Source organism: Aquarana catesbeiana, linkage group LG04, assembly GCF_042186555.1.
Source record: "Aquarana catesbeiana isolate 2022-GZ linkage group LG04, ASM4218655v1, whole genome shotgun sequence".
Lineage (NCBI taxonomy): Eukaryota > Metazoa > Chordata > Amphibia > Anura > Ranidae > Aquarana > Aquarana catesbeiana.
Window position 1 is genome coordinate 135999407 of NC_133327.1, and position 24464 is coordinate 136023870.

At 40.6% G+C, this 24464-nt stretch overlaps 1 protein-coding gene across 7 annotated transcripts in view; it reads right to left on the reverse strand.

Moving 5' to 3' along the window:
* NGEF (neuronal guanine nucleotide exchange factor) overlaps positions 1–24464 on the reverse strand; it is a 246581-nt gene that overhangs the window by 63977 nt on the left and 158140 nt on the right. For all 7 annotated transcript variants that reach the window (XM_073625707.1, XM_073625708.1, XM_073625709.1 and 4 more), the window contains 3 exons: positions 15129–15271; positions 4037–4311; positions 2503–2663 (listed from right to left, as the gene is read on the reverse strand). In XM_073625707.1, coding sequence (XP_073481808.1) covers positions 2503–2663; positions 4037–4311; positions 15129–15271 — 579 coding nt within the window. The remainder of the gene's footprint in view (positions 1–2502; positions 2664–4036; positions 4312–15128; positions 15272–24464) is intronic.

Here is a 24464-nt window from a genome sequence, read left to right on the forward strand (position 1 = left end):
GCACAAAACCTAAATACACCACTGACCATCAGGCGGCACGATCTCCATCCGACAGGAGAAGGATATTCCCGGACCGCAGTGTGACATCATTTCCAGGCCAAGAAGTGAACGACACCGTGCAGGAGCGGGATGGAGAAAGTTAATTGCAAATGTGAGTGCAGCAGCTGACGATATGTGCAGCATATGACAAAAAAAGGACTAACCCCTTGGGGGAGTGAGGGGGTTAATTACCATTGCCACTAGTCATTGCTGCATGAACCCCTTGCATTACTGGCTAGTGGAAATAGTAATTAACCCCCTCAATCCCTCAGGGGGTTAACCATTTCTTTGTACAATGCTGCATTAATGGCTAGTGGCAGTATTTATTAACTCCTTGCATTATTAACTACTGGCAATGGTAATTAACCCCCTCACTTCACCAGGGGGTTAATCCTTTCTTTGTACATTGCTGCATTAGTAGCCATTGGCAGTGTTTATTATCCCCTTTATGCTACGTTAGTGGCAGTGTTAATTATCCCCTTCATGCAGGGGATATGAAAGGGTTAATTTAAACTGCCTCTGACCATCAACGCAGGAAAGTTAAGTGCTTACCAATGAAGGGGGATTACTTAGCATAACACCACTGATCAAAAATGTATAATGTGATTTTTCCGTAAACTGGCACCAACGCTGGGGACTATTACTGTGTAAATTGGAACCAATGCTGGGGGTTATTATAGTGTAAACTAGCACCAATGCTGAGGGTTATTACTGCATAAAATGGCACCAATGCTGGGAGTTATTACTGCTTAAATTTGCACCAATTCTGGGAGTAATTACAGCATAAACTGGCACTAATGCTGGGAGTAATTACTGCACAAACTGGCATCAATGCTGAGGGTTATTACTGCATACTGTAAACTGGTACCAATGCTAAGGGTTGTTACTGCTTAAATTGGTAAAAGTTCTGGGGGTTGTTACTGTATAAACTGGCACCAGAGCTGGGGGTTATTATTGCGTAAACTGGCACTAATGCTGGGAGTTATTTCCAATTGTCACCAATACGGGAGATTATTATTGCAGAAATTGGCATTAATGATGCAGGGTTATTATCCCAGAAAGTAGCACTAATACACAGAAATTTTTGCTGCTACTGACAACAATGCAGGTGGTTATTATTGCATCCACTGACATAAATGCTGGGGTTACTATTGCTGCAACAATGTAGCTTACTTTATTTTCTCTTCAGTGTACCTTGTGGTTAAATATTCAACATGAATGATATTTTACAGCATATTATTCATCCACACAAGTAGAGCAGGGTTAAAAAAAATGTGGGTGCACTGAAAAAATCAATATTATTAAAATGTATCAGTTAACTCTGTTTTGAATAATGAAACCTAATTAAATTTGCTTTTTGGCACCATTTACACCTGAGTGTAACGATTTACTAGCGTTTTTTGGGTAATTTGTTTTTAGGAGTGTATTACAAGCATTTTACAGTTTCAGGCATTTTTGTTTAGCCAATAGAAAGCACTAGGGGAGGAGAGAGGAAATTAGAGGTGGAGAGCTACTATTTGAGCAAAAAACGCTTGTAAAATGCTCAAGTCAGGCATTTCTATTGCAGTCTATGGGATCAAAAATGATTGTAATCTGCCAAAAAGAAGCTTGTGTACTTTTTTGAGCGACAGGCATTTTGCTTCAGGCAACAGAACCCTCGGATGTGAACAGGGGCCATTGAAATGAATGGGATTTGGCTTGTTGAGCATTTTAGAGCTACAAGCTTCAAGCTCAGGAGTGAACAAGGCCTTATATATGCTCTTGTCTTGAAAAGACTCTCACTAATTAGCAAAACGGGGAGCACGATTGGGGGTACTGAGTGGGTGCCCTAATTGAGGGTGCTATCCACTTTTCATCAGTTCCTCAGAGAATAAGCAGAAGGATATCAAAGCGTACATTTAAAAAAAAAAATCTTCCTACTCTCTAGAGAACATATAAAAATCCTAATGATTTTGAATACTCATAGCAGAACACTTGTGGCTGTGAAATCTCAGCATTGCCTACACCACTGTCAGAGGTGGTGGGATCCTCAATATTAGGCGCCTATCAGGCCTGGTTCACACCTATGCATTTTTTAGTGCGTTTTTGCAGAAACTCACTATAGTTCATTGAACATGGTTTCCTGTGGATGTAGTTCGCATTTTGCATTTTATGGAAAGGGCCAGGGACTTTTTTCTGGTTTTTGGTTCCATAGACTTCAATGGATCAAAAGTGTGTATTGAAAAACGCTAAATTCACCTTGAATATGCAAACTGCAACCTGTATAGGTGTGAATCAGGCCTAAGACACTTTGCATCAGACAGTCAATAACTACTTTGTGATGAAAAGATCTCCCCTCTGACAATACCCTCTCGCTAAGCAATGAAAGTGAGCTTGTATGTATGTACTGGGGGGAGGAGCTCTTATAAAAGCACCTATGGTGATGACAGTTGGCCCCAGTAGGAATGCTTAGCTAGGCCTTACCTTTCACTTGTGGATAGGACCTCCAGTACATTGGAGAATATGAAGTGTATTTCTGATGGGTGCAGAGTAGTTTTGAGCCTCTCGGTCTCCATAAAATGGGACACAAGAAGGCGCAGGCTCTTGTAATAAGATGCTTCAGAAGTCACCAGTTCAAACATGGCCTAAAAGTACAACAATTATCTGAGTTATCTCCATCACATGTTAGGAAACAAAAAATTCAGACTCTTCTGATAAAAAATTAATTGTCTGTAAGCACCCAATTAAGCTACTAAAACTTTCTCTAGAGAGGAATTCTAACACAGACTAACAGAATTGAAGTGTTATTAGATAATGAAAATATTAAGCGCCTAAAGGACTGTGTTCATCCATGGAAGGGCTACAATGCTAAGTTACCCAATTCAGGATATTTTCCATAAATTCACAGAGCTACAGATTCACCTCACTTTCTAAGTTCACTCCCTTTTCCCCAATGTATTGTGGCACCATAAGGAGTAGGCCCTCCATGCCACAAAGAGCGAATGGACCACCAGTTATGTCTATCACAAAGCAGGAACAGCAGTCCACGCTTGTGCTTTGTTATAGGTTGGTCATATACAGGCAGATCTCTCATTTTTACTAACTCTTCCAGGTTTCCAGGTTCTAATCATAACGTTCAAGTACCTAGACCCACCATTTCTCCCCAATTGGCTGATTGTTTATTTTTCCATATACTCACTCAGATTCTGAACAAACAGGATGGAAGATGCAGTCATATGTGTGTTAAATTTATGCATATATGTGATTCTCATATGACTACCATACAGACACAGATTGGACAAATCTGTTGTGAATAAGGCTATTTACAGCCAAGAAATACATAATATGTTGGCTTGATTTTCCTTGCATGGCAAATGAAAGGAAGACTAACCAAAACACAGAGGTTGCTAGCCTCTCCTGAAAATGCCTGGCTATCATACTTATACAGTTGTTTTTGAGTGTCTAATTAGGAATACAAGTGCAGATCAGGTCTGACTTTGAAAGCTGTATGTTTTCCATCAGTGACAAGCAAGAGCCAGATGGACACAGGTTACATAGCCAAGACACCAGCATTTTCAAAGGAAAGTCAGCAGTGGCAGCATGTGTATTTTTCTCAGTAAAGGTTTGCTTTACAGGGTAAATCACAAAATGTCAAAACCATCACCTGCAGGAAAAAACACATGCAGGTTTCCAGAGTCCAGCTTCCTACTTTATCCTGTGATACCCTGGAAGGGCAACTGATGACAATGATACAATGGCAGTGTCCTGTCTGAGGTTAAACAGGTTGCCAAGTACTAATTGGGGGGGAATGGGGTGGAGGGGCCAGAGAAAGCTATACATACAGATAGCCACAGTTCGGAAACAAAGTCCAGCATTTGGTTCACCACACCAATAAATCTGTTTGCCTACCAGACAGATATACACTTCTGGGGTTGCCAAAAGAATGTACAGTATATATTCACTTTGAAAAGATCAGCATTGTTTGGCAAAGGCATTTTGTTTAAACGTCTAAACTTACTTCTTGAAGTTTGACTTCTTGTGGCTGCAGTACGGTCAAAACTCTGCTATTTTTGATTTCTGGCAAGTCCTGCCACAGGTTGAAGCCAGAACATGTATTCTGCAAGCGGCTTAGCGTTGAGTTAGACCGGTGATGTTCTATAGATGGGGGTGACCCCTCTTCTGGTGATTTAGAGCTATCTGGAGTTTTAGCGGGTTGTGCATAACTGTCCTGAAGTCTTCGAGCTTGAATCTCATGTTGTGTGGATTTATCTCTGTATTCCTGGTACAGGAACTCTCCAGAAGAAAACAAAATTAATTATCACCTTAGGTTATATTTTTATTTAAATTAAGGATAAAAAAAATGCTCTGTTTCTTATAACAACTAAATGTATAAAGCTCATTATTTAATCACTAAATATTCAGTCACTTTTAATATAGCCTATATAAAAATATAATTACTTTGGTGCCATATAAACTGATATGAAAAAGTGTTTTTAAAACTGTGATTCTCATTCTCTGTGTCGTGAATGCCTTAAGCACTATTCAAATTAGCTGCTAATGTGGGCAGAAGCTCCTCTGTCACTATTCTTTTATGATTATTTTAAGTTAATTTCCTAAAAGAAGAAAGAAAGATGATGTCACACAATGTTCCTCAGAACACAGATCTCATTATGCAATACCAAATATAAATTCTAGTGCATGGAGTGGTGTAGGATGCAGCAGATCCACTTGATACCAGGTCACAAGAGATGGACTCAAACAGAACTGATAGTGGAGAACATGGAACCTTACTTGGCCATGACAATCCTCGTAGCACAGTAAGGGCTCATGTTAACAGGTGTTATTTTCCTGAATTCAGAATGCTCCTTAAATGCAAGTCAGCAAGATCCTATTGGCTTTATTTGAACAGCACACACGTGGAGGCCAGAGACCATGTTTGACCTGCTTTGCATTGTGCTGTTTTTCTTTGGGGGTAGAATGTCATTCTAAGGTGCAGACAAGGCAAGTTAAACCCAACCTTTTTCTTGCCAAATGCAGCATTATCAATTTCAATTCAGCTGCATGCATGTGAATGGAAAATGTCTGATTAACATGCCTGTCGACATGAACCCTAAAACCCCATTCACACCTGTAGACTATGCATGTGTTGCAGATCCACATAGATGTGTGAGGACCTGGGGGTGGGAACAGGAAGTAGGAAGTTATGAAGTAAAACTAGGAAAGGAGGCTTAAACACGGTTCTCTGCTGGCTAGAAATAAACAAGTTCTTCACAAGATTCGTCTGACGACTCATCATTTCTTCAACAAAATCTACATGGTGACAGAAGTGAGATAGCTGAAACATCATGGCTCAGAATCTATGTGGCATACGACCCCTAATCTTTGATAATGACAATGTTAACAACTGGCTGAAATTCAAAAGCGAAAGGGATGTGTACAGCAAAGCAGGACTCTCAGACAAGTTAAAAAAGGTACAAGCTTACACTCTTCTCAATTTTGCTGGTTCAGATGCACTAGATACATATGTGTCATTTAATTTTCAAGACAAAGAGGACCCTGATGTCGTAGCCTCCCTGGCGGTTTTCCCGAGTGTGGCTCGGGGTTAAAATTCAGTACCATTAGCGGTAACCCCGAGCCACACTCGGGATCGCATTGCAGGATCCTGGGGCGGCATTACTTACCTTGTCCCCGGGATCCTGCGATGTCACCCGCAGTGCCTGAGGGCTCCGTCCTCCTCCGAAGCCTCTCCGTGCCAGGCTCCGTTCCCTGCGAGCGGCGCGACGCACGGGGGCGGAGCCTGGCGGCAAATAAAAAAAAAAGTAAAAATCATAACACATACAGTACTGTAATCTTACAGATTACAGTACTGTATGAAATGATTTCACATCCCTTTTGTCCCCAGTGCTTTGTCCAGTGCCCTGCATGCGGTTTTACATGATATACACTGTTCTTTCTGCCTGGAAACTGGAGATTGTCCATAGCAACCAAAAAGTGTCCCTTTACGTCAAAAGTGGCTTTAGACCAGCTAGAAAACAGCGATAGTAAATTAGAACACTTGCAGAATTGAGCGATAGTGAATTGTGGGGAAATTTATTTTATTACTATTTTTTTTTTTAATTATTTATTTTTATTTATTATATTATAATTTATGTTTTTGTGTTTCAAACTTTATCATACCCGGGATATCTACTAGACTCTGGTTTGGACAGATTTAAGTGTGTTATTGTTAAGATTTACAGACCTACAATATAAAACGCCAAATTTCCATGCAAAATAATGGTACCGCTTTCAGCACCTAAAATCCGAAATAATCATACCGCCAGGGAGGTTAATCAAGAAATGTGATGAGATATGCTTACCACAACGTAATGTGGTAATAGACAGATAGACAGACATGCATTTAACATGATGGCTCAGAAATCTGATGAAGGAATACAATCCTATGTAGCCACACTGAGACTGCTGGCTAAAAAATTTGATTTTGGTGCATTAACAGATGAACTGATACGTGACAGGATTGTATGTGGTATCTACAATGATGCAGTTTGTGCTCAGTTGTTAAGGGAGAAATATTTGGCACTGGAATCAGCCATCAGAATATGTATGGTGTTTGAACATTCTGAAAGGGCCACTAAGGAACTAAAAAGAGAGGCAGAAGTGTTTGTGGTGCAACAGAACAAAAGGCAATGCAGCAACTGTGGTAGTGAACAGGCTACTGAGCGCAACAAGTGTCCGGCTTTTAACAAAAGGTGGAACTCATGCAACAAATGGAATCATTTTGCAAAATGCTGTAGGTCCAAGCCTCTAAATAGAGGTGTGTGGATGACACCATCTAGTGACACTAAACAACAAAATGTGCACAGAATTAATTAATTGTTTTCATTGTGAAAGTGTGGACTGAATTGCAAAAAAGGAGAAATATTCACCACCCTCTAACAAACATGTCAAGTTGAAAATTGACACTGGTGCCAAATGCAATATCATGTTCTTATCCCTTATCCACATTGCACAACATTGACCCCAAAGCTGAAATTCATCAGTCAAATAAAGTAAATCTGATAGCTTATGGCGGTCAAACAATTCAGACACTGGGCACTTCTACCTTGGATCTATCAGGGGACAAGGTGCTATTCCACATTGTGGATAGAAATGTTAAGAGCCTGCTAGGCTTATCAGACAGCATGCACTCAAATCTAATCCAACTCAGTCCAGAAGTACATGCAGTACAACAACAGGCTCCTGAAATGACCGATTATGAGGACTTATTTCGAACTGACACTATTGCTAAGCATCCAGTCACGTATCACATGAGCTTAGATGAAACGGTACAGCCCCTCAAAGGATCCCACTGACCATAAAAGACAAAGTCTTGCAAGAGTTGGAAAGGATGACTAGACTGGGCATTACTGCACCAGTGTAGGAGGTTACCCCCTGGGTGTCTGCCATGGCAGCAGTAGTTAAGAAAGATGGCACTATCTGCATTTGCATTGATCCTGTGCACCTCAATAAGGCTCTCCTGAGGCCTCATCACCCATTAAAAACTGTAGAGCAAGTGAGAGCTGATATGCTTCAGGCAAAGCTCTTCAGCATTCTAGATGCAAAATGTGGACTCTGGCAAATCCCTCTGGATGAGGAATCATCATTACTCACAACATTTATGACCCCTTATGGGAGATACAAATGCTTACGGATGCCATATGGAATTTCAACTGGAAGCAAAGTCTATCTGAGATGTATGGAACAGCTCTTTGCTGGACATTCATGTGAAATAGTCGTGGATAATATCTTGATTTGGGGATCCCTCATTGAGGAACATGACAAACGACCTAAATGTGTACTAGACCGTGTCAGAGCCATCAATATGCAGCTCAACCCTACCAAATGTCACTTCAGGGTCTCAGAGGTGCCATATATTGGACACCTTCTCATGATAAAGGTGTCAAGCCTGACCCAGAAAAAAACAAAGCCATCCATCAAATGCCTGCTCCAGAGGACAAACATGGATTGCAAAGGTTTCTTGGCATGACCAATTATCTCTCAAAGTTCATTCATCACTACAGTGAGATAACATCTCCACTCCGTCAGCTTCTGCGTCAAGATGCAGACTGGTGTTGGACTGAACAACATGCTGTTGCTGTGGATACATTGAATGCACAATTAACTAGTCCACCTGTCCTACAGTATTTTGACATGCTGGTATCATCTGCTGATGCTTGCCAGCATGGTCTTGGCGTAGCCTTGGCGTAGTCTGTCTTCAAGATGGGAGGCCTGTGGCTTTTGCATCAAGAGCACTCACTAAGACTGAAGCGCACTATGCACAAATTGAGAAGGAATTATTGGGACTAGTATTTGCCTGTGTACAATTCCATGATTATACAGTATCTATGACTGCCCTGTGACTGTGGAGTCACATCATCAGCCACTCTTAACCATACTGAGAAAACCCCTGCACACAGCATCTGCGCGCATCCAGCGAATGATGCTAAAATTTCAACACTACCACCTGAATGTAATCTATAAACGAGGCTGTGAACTGTTTGTTGCAGATGTTCTTTCACGTGCACACCTCCCCGCTTCTGATAACTCTGGAGCTATTGAGGATTATGATGTGCTGGCTCTGGATGGGGTGTTGTCATCCAGAAGGATTCAGGAACTAAAGCAAGAAACACAGGCGGATGCCACCTGTCAGCGCCTCGTGAACATCATTCTCAATGGGTGACTGGCTCCTTTAAGTAAATACCACATGAGGGATGAATTGACAGTGGATGATGGATTAATCCTGCATGGTCAGAGATATGTCATCCCTCACTCTCTCCAGAAATACTACTTGACACAGCTCCATCAAGGTCATCCTGGCATTCATTCCACAAGCGAAGGGCACGTGAAACCATGTTTTGGCCAACTATATACACTTACATTGAAAGAGAAGTTTCCAGATGTGCAATGTACAATGCTCTACGACAGCACCAGATGAGAGAACCTTTAACTCTTCACCAAATACCTGACAGCCCATGGTCTATCACAGTAGCTGACATATTTGAGTGGTCAAACAGGGATTACCTGCTCTTGGTAGATTCGTACTCTGGCTGGTGGGAATTTGATGTTCTCCCAAAGACTTCCAGTAACACAGTGATCAGGATATTAAAGTGGATATTCTCCACACATGTAATTTCCTATCAATTGATGACTGACAATGCAACATAATTTTCAAGTAGAGAACTTTGCTCACCAATGGGATTTTCAGCACATCACTAGCAGTTCCAATTATCCTGGATCCAATGGTCTTGCAGAGTGTAGTGTAAGATTGACCAAGCATCTCCTAGAGAAATGTGCATGTGATGGTTCTGATGTTTATGTAGCCCTACTCAACCTCTGCAACACACCTAGGGATGGAATGCCTTCTCTGGCACAACATTTACTATAATGACGAACCTGTACTCTGATTCCCAAGGTCCCATCCCAGCTCCTGCCAGGAGTTGAGACTGATGTTCAGGCTGCTTTATTTACACTCTGGAGCCTGGGCAGGTGGTAGGGATGGAGACAACCCATGGGTTTCACAAACTGTCCACGGTTCATGCAAAGGCCTGCCAACCAAACCTGCCAACCAAACAGCTATGTTGTCCATTCTGATGGTAGGATCTATGTAAGGAACCGCTGTCACCTCCTACAGGTATCTGAATCATACTGTACTGCCGCTGCCCATGTGCCTATGATCACTTCAGGACTCCAAGCACAGCCATCTGCTGCTGTGCCAATTGACACTTCCAACAACGGATGTAAAACACAACCACAGCAAAATTATGATGGTGACAGGCAAGTGGTTTCAGACTCGCAAGCCGTTATCAAGTCGTTACTTGATCACGTCGTTACTTGATCTGGAAGAGTGTGTAAACCCAATCCAAAGTTCCAAGACTTTATCACACACTGACAGTGACTCTTACCTAGCATTTTGTCTTTCATATTGTAGTTTATTGTTCCTTGCTATGCTGCGTTCCTTGTTGGTTCTGTATTACAATTCATTTATGTATGCATATCTATTCTTTAAAAGGGGAAATATGAAGAATATGCATGTGTTACAGATGCACGTAGATGTGTGAGGACCTAGGGGTGGGAACAGGAAGTAGGAAGTTTATGACGTGAAACTAGGAAAGGAGGCTTACACACGTTTCTCTGCTGGCTAGAAATAAACAAGTTCTTCACAAGATTCATCTGACAGCTCATCATTGCTTCAACAAAATCTACAACACCTAAAGCCCCGTACACACGATCGGATTTTCCAACGGGAAATGTTCGATGTCAGGCTGTTGGTAGAAAATCCGACCATGTGTATGCTCCATCGGACAATTGTTGTCGGACTTTCCGCCAACAAATGTTGGCTAGCATGTCTTCAAATTTTCCACCAACAAATGTGTGTTGTCGGATTTTCCGATCGTGTGTACACAAGTCCGTCGGACAAAAGTCCAAAGTACAAACGCGCATGCTCGGAAGCAAGGATGAGCCAGAAGCGGTCGGTTTTGTAAACTAGCGTTCGCAATGGAGAATTAACATTCGTGACATGGCAAATTATGAAATCTCCAAATGCAGCGCGCAATTCTCTTCTTCTTTAATGGGATAATAATGAAGCTGCTTTGCTGGTGATAAATTTTCAAAGGCTTTTTTTTCTAGTGATATCAAGAATAATATTATCGTGTTTGTTTTTTTTTTTTTTTATTATTATTTGGGCAAGTTACCACAACACCATTATCCCTTAGTTTTTAAGATCAAAGATACAATTATGTTGGTGTCCCTTGTCAATTTTACATTGTATTTTTTTAAATGTAACTGCCTACTCACAAACTGTCATTTGAAGTAAAACACATAGCCAAGTATTATTCTCCACAATTTTTTTATTGTGCATTAAAAAAATAAAACAAAAAAAAAAATTAGATAGGCTATCTGCCAATAGAACTTAACCAAAAAGTGCATTCTATGCATCCAAAAATATAGAAAATATACCAAATCAAATCATTATTCAACCAAAAAAAAATGTCAAAGCAATAACTCCAAGGACAATAATAAATAACACGTTATTTCCTCCGATTCCGCAACATGTGTGGTTGATGAATGGCTGTTCAGAAACGAACTGAAAAGTACGAAATGAAAAGCACAAACCGAAAAGCGCTAAATGAAAAACGCGAAAAGAAAAGCGCGAATCAACACTCACCAAACTTCTACTAACACGACATTAGCAGAAGGAGCCCAAAGCGTGGCGCTAAAGAGCTGAAAAACCACGTAGTACGTCACTACGTTTGTAATTGTTGGCCAACATTTGTGTGACCGTGTGTATGCAAGACAAGTTTGAGCCAACGCCCTTCGGACAAAATTCAACGGTTTTGATGGCGGAAAGTCCGATCGTGCATTTGTGTTTTGTAGCTCAAAGCTCTAAAATGCTCAGCAAGCCAAATTCCATGCTTGTCCCTGTTCACATCTGAGTGTATCGGCACCTGTAGCTCAACATCTAAAGCTCCAAAGACACATAAGCTACTTTTGAAGCAGAATGGGGTGTTTCTGACCCCAATTAGTTCAATAGGAGAAAACGAAAAAATGTGTAAAAAAGCAAGTTACTTGCGTCCTTCAAGTGCTACCATAATAAAAGTATTCTGGGCCAAAAACATACAGTCCTTCCCCGAAGAAGCTCCTGTGTGGCATTTGATTCCTAAAAACTCATTAGAAATGTTGAAACACACTCCAAGAAAGCTCCAAAAAAAACCTACATATGCTACGCTGAAATGTAAATGAGGCTAAAAGGTATCAATGCATGCATATTTTTAACTTGAAATAAAACCAGAATTTGACAATGCTGAAATTTTCTGTAGTAACTAACTCAACAGTTGGCATTGGTGTTATTTTCTCCTTGTTAAAAAAAAAAAAAAAAAAAAAAAAAAGCTTATTTATTTGTTTACTAATTACTAAGGCACACATAAGGTTAAATGTTAATTTTCCTCTGGGGTTCCTGCAAAGATGGAACAACCACTGTAACATCTAGTACTTCATTACCTTGAACGCAACCTACTACATGCTCTCATACCAGCTTTTGGTACTCAGACTCAATAAACCCTTCCTGGCAAATACCCAAGTTGCATAAGCCAAGATCAAGGCTGAATTTTAGCATCGGCTGTGCCCTAGGGCATCAGGATTTCCATAGGAGGCACAAAGCCACCAACACATCATGTTGCTGATTGTTGGTAACATATTTTCAAGTGTAATAATTCTAGATAGCTGCCCTACCCACCACAGCTATCTGGCTGGGTCCTCATTGTTGCAGTCTCTGAGCAGTTTGTGCATTTTTGTTGATAGATTAGTGTACTGTGTCTTAACATTTCACCCACTCAGGTCTATACATCTAGAACCTAACCACTAGCAGAGCATTGTGATACACTGCCCTGCTCCTGAAGCAAAGAGGGCAAAATCTTAGCCTTTCTTCCCTAAGCCTTGGTGATCCTTGTGTGTCTTATCTTTTTCAGTTGTTAGTGTGATACTACATCTAACCTGTCAACTGCAGTAGAAGGGGGGCAGCACAGAACAGTTGGCCTTGGGGACAGGAAGGATACATTTACTCCTGACAGAAATTGATACAATATTTTCTACCACAGAAGATTAAACTTTTTCATGCCAAAAAATGCAAAGAAAAATTAAGTGTATTCTGCAGAGCGTGCAGAAAGAAATTGGCTGCAATTATTCTGTATATCAAACAGAGTCTGTAAGGTCACAAGTATAAATATCCTGTCTAGGTAAAAGGCAGCATTTAAAGCAGTAAGGTTTCCTGGATCACTGCTGTATGACTTTTTCATTTGCCAGAAACCGTAAATGGTTCCCATGTCAACCACCTGGGAACTATACGTCTCCACTGGCTTCAGAGAGTAAGTACTAATATGCCAGACAAGAATTACGTGAAACTACATCGATTTGTACAAACCAAATACCAGAAAAGATCAGCCAATCAAAAGTTTTAACTTTGGCTGTCTTAGCCAATTAAAAACCTAGATTCATAGGTTTCTCTCATTGTCATGCTGAGTCTTTAATTATTGGTGAACCACGGAGAAACAATACATGAGCTAGAACATTTTGTTTCAGTCTCACGCTTAATGGGACTTGAATAACCAAGCTGAAAAATCCCTGCTGCAACTTTGGCTCTGGAAATGATTTGCCTGTTAGACCAAATTTTTCGTTTGCATAAACATAATGAATGAGATATAATCAACACATTACTCAACTATCATTCACTCTTTTTTACAGATAAACTCTAGACAGCCACAGAACAATAATGCTGTATGAAGTGCCGTGACCTCTACAGCATATGAAACCATCAGAAATCATCTCCTAACTGACTTGACTACAACATGATGAAATCTGGTTTAATATGCATCATTGTGATCACTGAAATATGGACTAGTTGGATAAATCCAATATAGCTTCTATGAATGTGTGGTCTATGAATGGAGGAGGCAGACCTTTCATTCATCTACCCATCCTCCATTCATAGAGCACTTTTCATTTATGAAAGCTATAGTACAGCTTCTATAAATGGAGGAGGGGTGGAAAGAGCAAGCAAAGTCAGCACTCATGATGAGTTGTGATAAGTTCCCTGGCTCTATTAACTCCCAAGGCACAGGAAGAGTACCCCTGTCAGGTGTGGGGGGGGGGGGGGGGGGGGGTCTGGGGATGGAAGATTTCAACCAAATCTGCAGCTATTATCACAAGGGACATCAGGGACTTCACATTGTAAGTACAGTCCCTTGTGCTGATTTAAAAAAAAAAATGACATAAACATAGGCTTTAAAGTGTAAACAAAGGTGTAAATTAAACCTTATTTACACAAATTACCATTTAAAATATTTATGGTAATGCCACTAATCCAAAATGTTAATCATCCAAAAAAGACTCTAAGGCCCCTTTCACAAGGGCAGACTGATTGGGTCTATGAAGCGGCGGATGTAAAACGGCCATGTGTCGGATCCTATCCGCTAAAAACAAACGGATGGGGAATCCATTTCCCATCTGTCTGGTGGATCAGATCAGATGACAGTCGAAACGGACAGGCAGCCCATTTACATCCCACCCCTGTAGGGGAAGGTGGGCTGTTGTCTGTGTCCGCTCCGCTTATGTGTCATGTCATTCGCCCGCTCAACGGGGATTAGCGGAAAGATCCTCCGCTGAGCAGGCAGATCCGCTGGTGGAGAGTGCCAGTGTGAAAGAGCCCTAGGAATATTCTTACCGGCACATAAAAGCCAGCACTTTTTTTTACATGGAATTCCAGGCAAACAGCTAAATACACAGATGAAATACATCTATGGGGGCTGCTTCACCTGCCAAACGATTTGTGTTCCTGTCCATCTGGTTCTAAGATTTACACAGCTCATTCACTCAGCACAGACCAGGTTTTCTTTTGCTGCAGTTCAGTAACATGTTACAGGTTTTGTCTCTCCTGTTTTTCCCTCTTTCTCCTTTATCTCATCGTTTTTAATGCTTTTTATTATCTCTCTTCCTACTCACATAGAACCATATTACTGTATATCAAGTCTATGCTACTCTGTTTATCTTTTCCTCACCTAATGGTAGATGACTGGTTATAACACTTATTATAATCTTCATTTACAACATTTGCCATTTATGTACCAGTATTTTTCATATAATTGATATTTTCCATTGTACATGTACAATACTGATAACAGCATATGCAGGATGTGTTCTAAACTATAAATACCCAATGTCTGTATGTTGCCTTGGATTATTCTTTTCTTGTATGTTATTTTACATATATTGTAATTGTACATCTTTCATCACCTGTACAATTCACAAACTTTTGTCTTAAAAACCTAATAAATACAGATACTAAAAATATATGCATTGGTGCTGTACCTCTTCAACACTGGCATTTTCCTTTTAGACAGTTTTCTGCACAAGGCCCTTTGGCAGCGGATAGCGGGCCTCAGGTTATCTAACTCTGTATTAAAATATACATTTGCTGCCAAGTATAACTAATAAAATAATAATTGTACATGCCCATGTACAGAGAATACAATAGATGTAAAATAAAGATTCAATCTTAGCCTCAGCAAAGGAATTCTTACCTACGTCTCCTATTAAGGTTTTCCATGAGTCTGCTGGCGCAGGGTAGATGGTTGGCAGTGCCTCTGGGGTAGGAGTGGCACAGTCAGTAGAGGAGGGACTGTCTGCTATAGGATTGTTAGAATCTTCAGAGTGAGGATATTCCCTGTAAAGAATAAAATCTACAATTAGCTAACACAATAAAATATTTGAGAAGATTTACCATAAACTTGGGCTACAAAAATATATCAAGCCTTTACTTTTCTTAAGACCTTTATCAACAGCCTCTGCCATTTGAACTTCTCACCCAAACTCCCTCTGAGGTCAGTTTTGTAGTTCATATCCTTTAATTCAAATACACAAAAGTAAAACTCTGTACTTGTATTTTCTTCTTTTCTAATACGGGGTATGAGACTGATTACTGCATATAAAAAAATCTACAGCAATGGCCATTGTAAAATGATGACAGTGCCTCTACAACCCTGGAAATAGTTGATAGCTTTATGTGTATGAAAAAACAGATTTTACCCAGCTCTGAATTCTAAGTATCTTGTGCAAATATGTTTCAAAGGCCAACTCCAATTCCAGAGGTTCCACCTCTATAAACTTTTTATTGCTTTTTGTGCTACCATTTTGGAGACTAATTCTCCCTTCATAATTGACAGGGGTATGGGGGGGATGGTTGAACTCCCCAAGTTTAGCACCATTTGATATAATGCTAAATAGAAAATGATAGAGCCTATAATGATCTCTATAGATTGGTAAGATTATCTTTGGTAGGGTAATATATACGTATACGTACTGCTGCTGTGAGCAAGAGATTTTTTTATGAATATTATATATGGTAATGTTGTTTGGATAAATGTATGTTCTAGAATGTTGATAAATCTGGAAACGAATAATGTTAGTAAACTTTTTGAAATTTCTTTAATACAATTTTGTTTGATTAAAAAAAAAATGACAGGTGTAAAACAATACAGGAGCTGAGGAAAAATATGTTCTTATTGCTGTTGACAGTGACAGCAATAAGAACATATACTGTATTTTTATCTTAACATTTTTACAGCTATTTTTGTATTTGAATTGCAAGAATTTGTGTCAGTTTGTGTCAGCCTATGCTATAATAGATATTTGTAAGCCTTACATGGGACTTAATGCCAAAAAAGATTGTTGAAAAGGGAGAGTTTTTGAGATATCTTCATTCTTGATTTAAAAAACAAAAATTGTATTTTTCTGGGACCCCAGAGTATTGTTTCTGCTTATGTGTCAGTCTTTTATAATACACGATTGAACACTATATTTTATGGCACTTGTTACTCACATTTATACTATATCTGATAAATAATCTTTTCTGAGTAGGAATCCAGTTTTCTTAAAAAAGTTGTATGTTAATTGGCCTAGAGTAAACAAATGCAGCCAATCTAGAAGTTGCCGATTTTGTAAACACGCCAGTAAAGCGATATAATTAGCATATACAACCATGACCAAAAATATTGGCACCCCTGCATTTCTGTCAGATAATGCACCACTTCGCACAGAAAATTGTTGCGATTACAAATGTTTAGGCATTCTCGTGTTTATTTCTTTTGTTTGTATTGGTATGACACAAAAAAGTGGAGAAACAAAAAGCCAAATGTTGTATGTTAATTGGTCTAGAGTAAACAAATGCAGCCAATCTAGAAGTTGCCGATTTTGTAAACACGCCAGTAAAGAGATATAATTAGCATATACAACCATGACCAAAAATATTGGCACCCCTGCATTTCTGTCAGATAATGCACCACTTCGCACAGAAAATTGTTGCGATTACAAATGTTTAGGCATTCTCGTGTTTATTTCTTTTGTTTGTATTGGTATGACACAAAAAAGTGGAGAAACAAAAAGCCAAATGTGACACATTCCATGCAAAACTCCAAAAAGAGACTGAACAAAATTATTGGCACCCTCTCAAAATTGTAAGAAATAATTGCATTACAAGTTTGTGATGCTCCCGTAATTTGTAATTAAACTTACGGTTATAGAGATCCAACCGAGAAGACCCATATGTTGCCAGCATCCCACTTTAGACAAAATTATACAAGAAGTACCCCCCAAGGAAATAGGAAAAGGGACTTTATAGGCAACTAATAAACAAATGAGTAGAAAAATATATTCAAATTTATTAATGTAAAATATGTGGTGCTTAAGACACCCCAGGGGCTTAATATTGAAGGATTTGCTTTGTTTTATTTACTTGTCATGTGATTCTGTTCATATTCTATATGCATATTATTGGATATTATTGTTGGTGTCTTATGCACCACATATTTTACATTAATAAATTTGAATATATTTTTTATATTTTTTATATTTTTTAAAGTCACCTAGGATGATGGCAGGTACTTCAGAGGAAAGAAAGTAGGGTAGCCATGCAGAGAAGTCATCCAGAAAGCGAATGAAGGAATGAAGTGGCATGTCCCTGGAATGAAGTGACGTGTCCCTGGAATGAAGTGGTGTGTCCCTGGAATGAAGGGTCTCTTAGCAATCAACCAGCGTTCTCCCATGTCTCAGTGTAGCACACACACAGGCAGTAGACATGTACAAACCCCCCTCCCCTCCTATCCCCAGGACTTGTTCATGGTCCCCACACAGCCAGGTATGAGTCTTCCAGCACTGCCACACATTCCAAGCAGGGAGGTTAGGGCGAGGGGGAAGTGGAGAAAGTGAGAAGCTGCACACTCATTGCTGGCTTCATTGTCTCACCTCTCTATAGACACACAGTGCACTTGTTCCCCCGATCCCTTACTCTCACAGTCTTATCTGTGCTCTATGTAGAGGGCAGAGGCCTTCCACACACTCACTGTGATGGTGACATTCTCTGCTGCTGGCTGCTCCGGGGGAATTCAGTCCCATGTTGTGAAGGGTCAGCGATCCCCAGGGAGGTGAATATGTGAAAACTCCAGTCCGGTTCTGCGAGATGCCGGCAACTGGCCCCTTGCTGCCCACAGCACACTAGCACAGTGAGCCGGGAAACTGGAAGTGGTGAAGCAAAAAGCACCGCCCACCATCCTCCGGTCCCCACCAATAGCAATAATGCAGTAGAGGATGGAGACAAATCACTGTAGAGTGGGAGTGTTTGCGTGCACATCGCTTGCGCCCCGAGCACGCCCTAAACACGGGCAAATCAGCTTCCCACCTTGCAATCAGCTAAATTCAAGCTGGGAAGCTTCCCATAGAGAGCCGTGTGTCCGGCGCCTGGTCACTCTTAAAGTGACCATTTTTTGGGGGGAATAGCTTGGGGGGGGGGGGGGCGATGCCCATGCGCCCCTATAGACGGGCCCCACTGCTGGTAGATTAATTGGTTCCTGTCTCAACTGGCCCTAGCATGTGTGTGTGGGTATGCATGTGAGATATGAACTGTAGATCGTAAACTCCTTGAGAGTAAGGACTGATGTAAATATATAGTATGTAAAGTGCTGCATAAATTGTTGGTGCTATATATAAAAACTAAAAAAATATATATATATATATACTGTATTTATCGGCGTATAACACGCACCTTTAATTTAAGAGGGAAGCTTCAGGAAAAAAAACGTTTTTTTTAAATAAACCACTTTGAAGCAAAATAATGGTCAGTGCCCATCAATGCAGCCTGTTTAGTGCCCACCTGCAGCCTCAATGCAGTCTGATCAGTGCCCATTTGCAGCCTCAATGCAGCCTGATCTGTGCCCATCTGCAGCTTCAATGCAGCCTGATCTGTGCCCATCTGCAGCTTCAATGCAGCCTGATCTGTGCCCATCTGCAACCTCAATGCAACATGATGTGTCCATCTGCAGCTTCAATGCAGCCTGATTTGTGCCCATCTGCAGCTTCAATGCAGCCTGATTTGTGCCCATCTGCAGCTTCAATGCAGCCTGATCTGTGCCCATCTGCTGCCTGATCTGTGCCCATTTGCAGCCTGATCTGCGCCCATCTGCAGCCCATCTCCCATCAATGCACCTGCCTGCTTAATGCCCATCTGCAGCCTCATCATCTTTCATCAATGCAGTGCAGGAAATCACCAAGCCGTCATCTCCTGTTTACTCGGCTCTCAGTTCTCAGTCACATACACAGTCCCGCCTCCGCCTTCGGCATTGGACCAGCTCCTGTGATAGACAGAACACTGGTCCAATGCCGGTGGTGGAGGCGGGACTGTGTGTGTGACATGAGAACAGAGTGAGAGCCGAGTAAACAGGAGATGACGGCTCAGTGAATTCCGGCGGCGCTCGTCCCCCTCCTTCCAAGGTACACTATAGGCGTATAACACGCACCCGTGATTTGCCCCCTATTTTCAGGTGAAAAAAGTGTGTGTTATATGCCGATAAATACGGTATTTAAATATAAGACATATAGTTGATTCTTATGCTGTGTTTGTCAGTACAGACAGTCCCCAAGTTACAAATATCTGACTTACATATGACCTGTACTTAACAATAAGGGAAGCATGTTGTCACAGAAACCGCTGTGCGGCCATCTTGCTGCTCACCGCTGTCTGACGGACCTGTCAGTAATCCCACATCACTGCATGGCCAGTTAACCCTTCTCTATGCTATCCAAATCATTTTTTTTGACTGGAGTTACACTTAAAAGTTTCAACTTAGACCCCTTTCACACTGGGGCGGTTTTCAGGTGCTTTAGCGCTGGAAATAGCCTCTGCAAAGCGCCTGAAAACTGCCTCCTATTCATTCAAGTGTGTCTTTTCACACTGGGGCGGTGTGTTTGTGGGATGTTCCCAAATGCCCTGCAAACAGCATCTTTGGGGCGGGTTGAGAACGCCCTGCCCATTGGAATGAATGGGCAGCACTTTTGAAGCGCCTTAAAAGCAATTTGAAAGCGCCACAAAACTGGACTTTTTACCCCTTTTTTTTTAGATAAAAAGCGCTCCGCTAGCAGCTATAAAGTGGCGCGAAATAGCGCTAAAGCGCAGCTACAACGAGTGGCGCTTTAGCACTAACGGCCGTTGATTTCAGTGTGAAAGTAGCCTTACATACAAATTCAATTTAAAAACAAACCTATAGAACCTATCTTTTTCGGAACCCGGGGCCGCTGGTATCCTGTTTTCATTCTTTCATGCAAAGGATACCAACCATCATGCTCAGGAAAGGTTCATTAATTGCATGGAAAGTGAAACATAGCAGGTATCAATAGACAGGATCATTCAAAAGCTCAACTATTACTCATACAAAGTATTTATAGTTCAGCGACTGGGTTGATATACTATTATTATTTGCTTCAGTGAAGACGAACACAAGACAAAGAAGGCAGTCTTGTATTAAATACCATAGATGTAAAGGAGCTTGATATAGCTGAGTATAAAAAACATTGTTTAAAGGTGTCAGCTGTTCCTAGTTTCTTTGGACACACTTACAACCTTTGTGCATAGAGACCCCCAAATCCCAGAGTAAGAAAGCAGGTATTGTTTGGTTGCTATTGGATATGGAGCTTTGCATACCACTCATTGCTCTTGTTTCTTCTACAACACATTTTCTGTTTATGGAATATGTCTGAGAGTGCCTTATATCTGCAAGCCAGTCTCCACCCTGGGAAACTGGAAACAGACGCAAAGAACAGTAATATACTTTGATCTTGATTTACTTAAACAAAAAAGAGCAAGAATAAACCATTAGGGTGTGCTTGAATTGCACGGCTGTATGCACATCTAAGGCATCTTACACATGGGAGTAAAAAACACTGCATTTTTTTTTTACTGATTTGAGAGGAGATGCTTAGTTGTCTATCTATGGAACCATGCACACAGCGCTTCACTTTTTCCACATTTTGTTATGTTGCTGCCTTATTCCAAATTGGATTAAATTCATTATTTTCCTCAAAATTCTACAAACAATACCCCATAATGACAATGTGACAGAAGTGTGTTTGAAATCTTTGCAAATGTAAAAAAAAACAAAAAACTGAAAAATCACATGTACATACAGTAAGTATTCCCAGCCTTTGCCATGCCACTCAAAATTGAGCTCAGGTGAATCCTGTTTCCACTGATCATCCTTGAGATGTTTCTACAACTTGATTGGAGTCCACCTATGGTAAACTTAGTTGATTGGACATGATTTGGAAAGGCACACACCTGTCTATATAAGGTCCCATAGTAAACAGTGCATGTCAGAGCACAAACCAAGCCATGAAGTCCAAGGAATTGTCTGTAGACCTCTGAGACAGGATTGTATCAAGGCACAGATGTGGGGAAGGGTACAGAAAAAATTCTGCAGCATTGACGATCCAAATGAGCACAGTGGCCTCCATCATCCGTAAATGGAAGAAGTTTGGAACCACCAGAGCGGGTCACCCAGCCAAACTGAGCATTCAGGAGAGAAGAGCCTTAGCTAGGGAGGTGACCAAGAACCAAATGGTCACTCTGACAGAGCTTCAGCATTTATCTGTGGCGAGAGGAGAACCTTCAAGAAGAAGAAACAACCATTTCTGCAACACTCCACCAATCAGGCCTGTATGGTAGAAGGGCCAGATGAAAGCCACTCCTCAGTAAAAGGCACATGACAACCCACCTGAAGTTTGCCAAAAGGCACCTGAAGGACTCTCAGACCATGAGAAACAAAATTCTCTGGTCTGATGAAACAAAGATTGAACTCTTTGGTCTGAATGGCAAGTGTCATGTCTGGAGGAAATCAGGCACCGCTAATCACCTGGCCAATATCATCTCTACAGTGAAGCATGGTGGTGGCAGTATCATGCTGTGGGGATGTTTTTGGTGCCAAAGTTGCTTCCACAAAGTATTGAGCAAAGGCTGTGAATACTTATGTACATGAGATTTTTTTTGTTTTCTATTTTTAATAAATTTGCAAAGATTTCAAACAAACTTCTTTCACATTGTCATTATGGGGTATTGTTTGTAGAATTTTGTGGAAAATAATACATGTAATCCATTTTGGAATAAGGCTGTAAAATAACAAAATGTTGAAAAAGTGAAGCGCTGTGAATACTTTCCAGATGCACCGTAGAGGCATATATCAGTGAAGTTTATTTTGTAAACACCAGTGTGTGACATCTGATACACTGGATAACACTGGAAGGTGACCTTAAAAAGCAGATTTTTACACCCACCGGTCTTACTGCGTCTTCCAGCAGCACACCTCAAGGCACATCTGCTTTGCAGAGTAGGTATGCTCTGCGAGTGTGTTAGGGTGCAAAAAAAGACTAGCACACCAACAACAGTGGTGCATTATAACATGCAGAGATGATACTTTTATTGTGTCAATGGGCCCTTAATAATAGCCATGCACGCTTGATGTGTTTTTACCTTTACAATTAGATTGAGCAAAAACCAGAGGAGCAAATCGCATTTTTACTTTAGGCACAATTTAGGCAGGCAGTAACTTAGCTGATGTATAGTATATTTGAGCACTGGAGAGTACATTCCATAGGACCACCCTGTAAGTATATTCCGGTATTTACATGTAGCCTGTGCGCCCACAGTGAATCCTATGATCTGCTTATTCAATGCACAATCACATGTGCATATCTGTATTAAATTTGGTCCACCACATTTTCATTTCAGAAATTATGGAAGAGCCCTGGGGCCCTCCTAAAATGTTTTAAACTCAATTCTGATGACTTTGAAACTCAGAATTATGACTTTCAAGCTCCGAATTGTGTTTAAAACATTTTTAGGATGGCCCCAGGGCTCTTCCATAAGAAATATATATGAGAACTGATAAATCAAAAAACTGCTCATAGGAACATTTCTTGTTGATCATAGCAAATGATCAGATTCCAAAATTAAAATTGAACCAAAGATGCTAACTGGTTGGTATTGGGAAAAATGTTTTATTGTTAGCACACTTTTCATACATAAGCCATAGGGGTTGATTTACTAAAGACAACTAGACTGTGCACTTTGCAAAGAGCAGTTGCACTGGGCATGTGCAGTTGCTCCAGAGCTTAGTAAATACCAAGCAGAATCTCTGCTGACTTCCAACATTCAATCATGTGCAAGCAAAAATGCTGTTTTTTAAATTTTCCTTGCACGTGATTGGGTATTCTTTGCAAAGTGAAGCTTTACCTCATTTACTAAGCTCTGGAGCAACTGCATTATGCAAAGTGAACAGTCAATTTGCCTTTAGTAAATCAACCCCTAAGTGTCTGTCCTCATTGAGCATTCTATAAATGGAAATCAGAAAAACACAGCTTGATAACATTTAGCTGACGCTTCTCAGGTATATGTGTTTGTCGAGCTCCATAGTGACAGAAAATATGCTTTTATATAAAGAACAATATTTTCAAGCTGTCCTATCCGCTATATTTTGTTCTCCAATTGGCTACCAACATTTGTGCAGGGATGCAATTTCCACCATTTATTTACTGACACCTGATTTATCTAGGTTCTGTTGCTAATTAATGAGTTATTATCTTTGAATGTATTGTGAAGAATATATAATAAGTAAGCATTTAAAATACCTTAAATTTACCTTCAATTTTTAAGTTGGTGACAGGGTCTCTTTAAGAATACTAAAAGTAAATATCCTACATATTTTAGGTTTACTTTTGATAACAATAATTCCTTAAAAGACCAGGCTTAGGCTTTTGGTTCACTAGGCTACATTTACCGCGGCCACGGGAAAACACAAAATGCGTCAACATTGTGGCAAAAACGTGCCACGATTTGCTGCAGTTTTGCCGCGTTTTCCCGCAGCCGGCCGTCAAAACGTTCCTATCCTGAAGGCGATTCAGTAGAGGGAGGTTGAAGCTCACCTAAACGCAGCAGCTCCTTAACTCTGCTAAAAGCCTAAGTATACATTGACACATTGGGGGTTATTTACGAAAGGCAAATCCACTTTGCACTGCAAGTGCACTTGGAAGTGCAGTCGCTCTAAATCTAAGAGGTAGATCTGAAATGAGTGGAAGCTCTGCTGATTTTATCGTCCAATCATGTGCAAGCTAAAATGTTGTTTTTTATTTTCCTTGCATGTCCCCCTCGGATCTACAGGGACTTTACTTCCAAGTGCACTTTCAGTGCACTTGCAGTGCAAAGTGTATTTTCCTTTAGTAAATAACCCCCATAGGCTTTATGGAGTTGAGTTTTGGAGTTTCCCTACCTGTAACTCAAGTTTTGGAGCTCCCACATAGGCTAGTGTACATGAAGCCTTAAACGGTACTATGAAAAATAGTATTGTAATTACCGCAGGAGCTACAAAGTATCCAAAAACAAGACAAGTCAAACAAAATCTTAAAATGAACAAAAAAGTGTTTATATGTACACAATGAGAAAGAACAGATGAAGTCACGGTTTCAAATACTATGGGGTTGATTTACTAAAGGCAAATAGACTGTACACTGTGCAAAGTGCAGTTGCACTCTGCAAGGGCAGT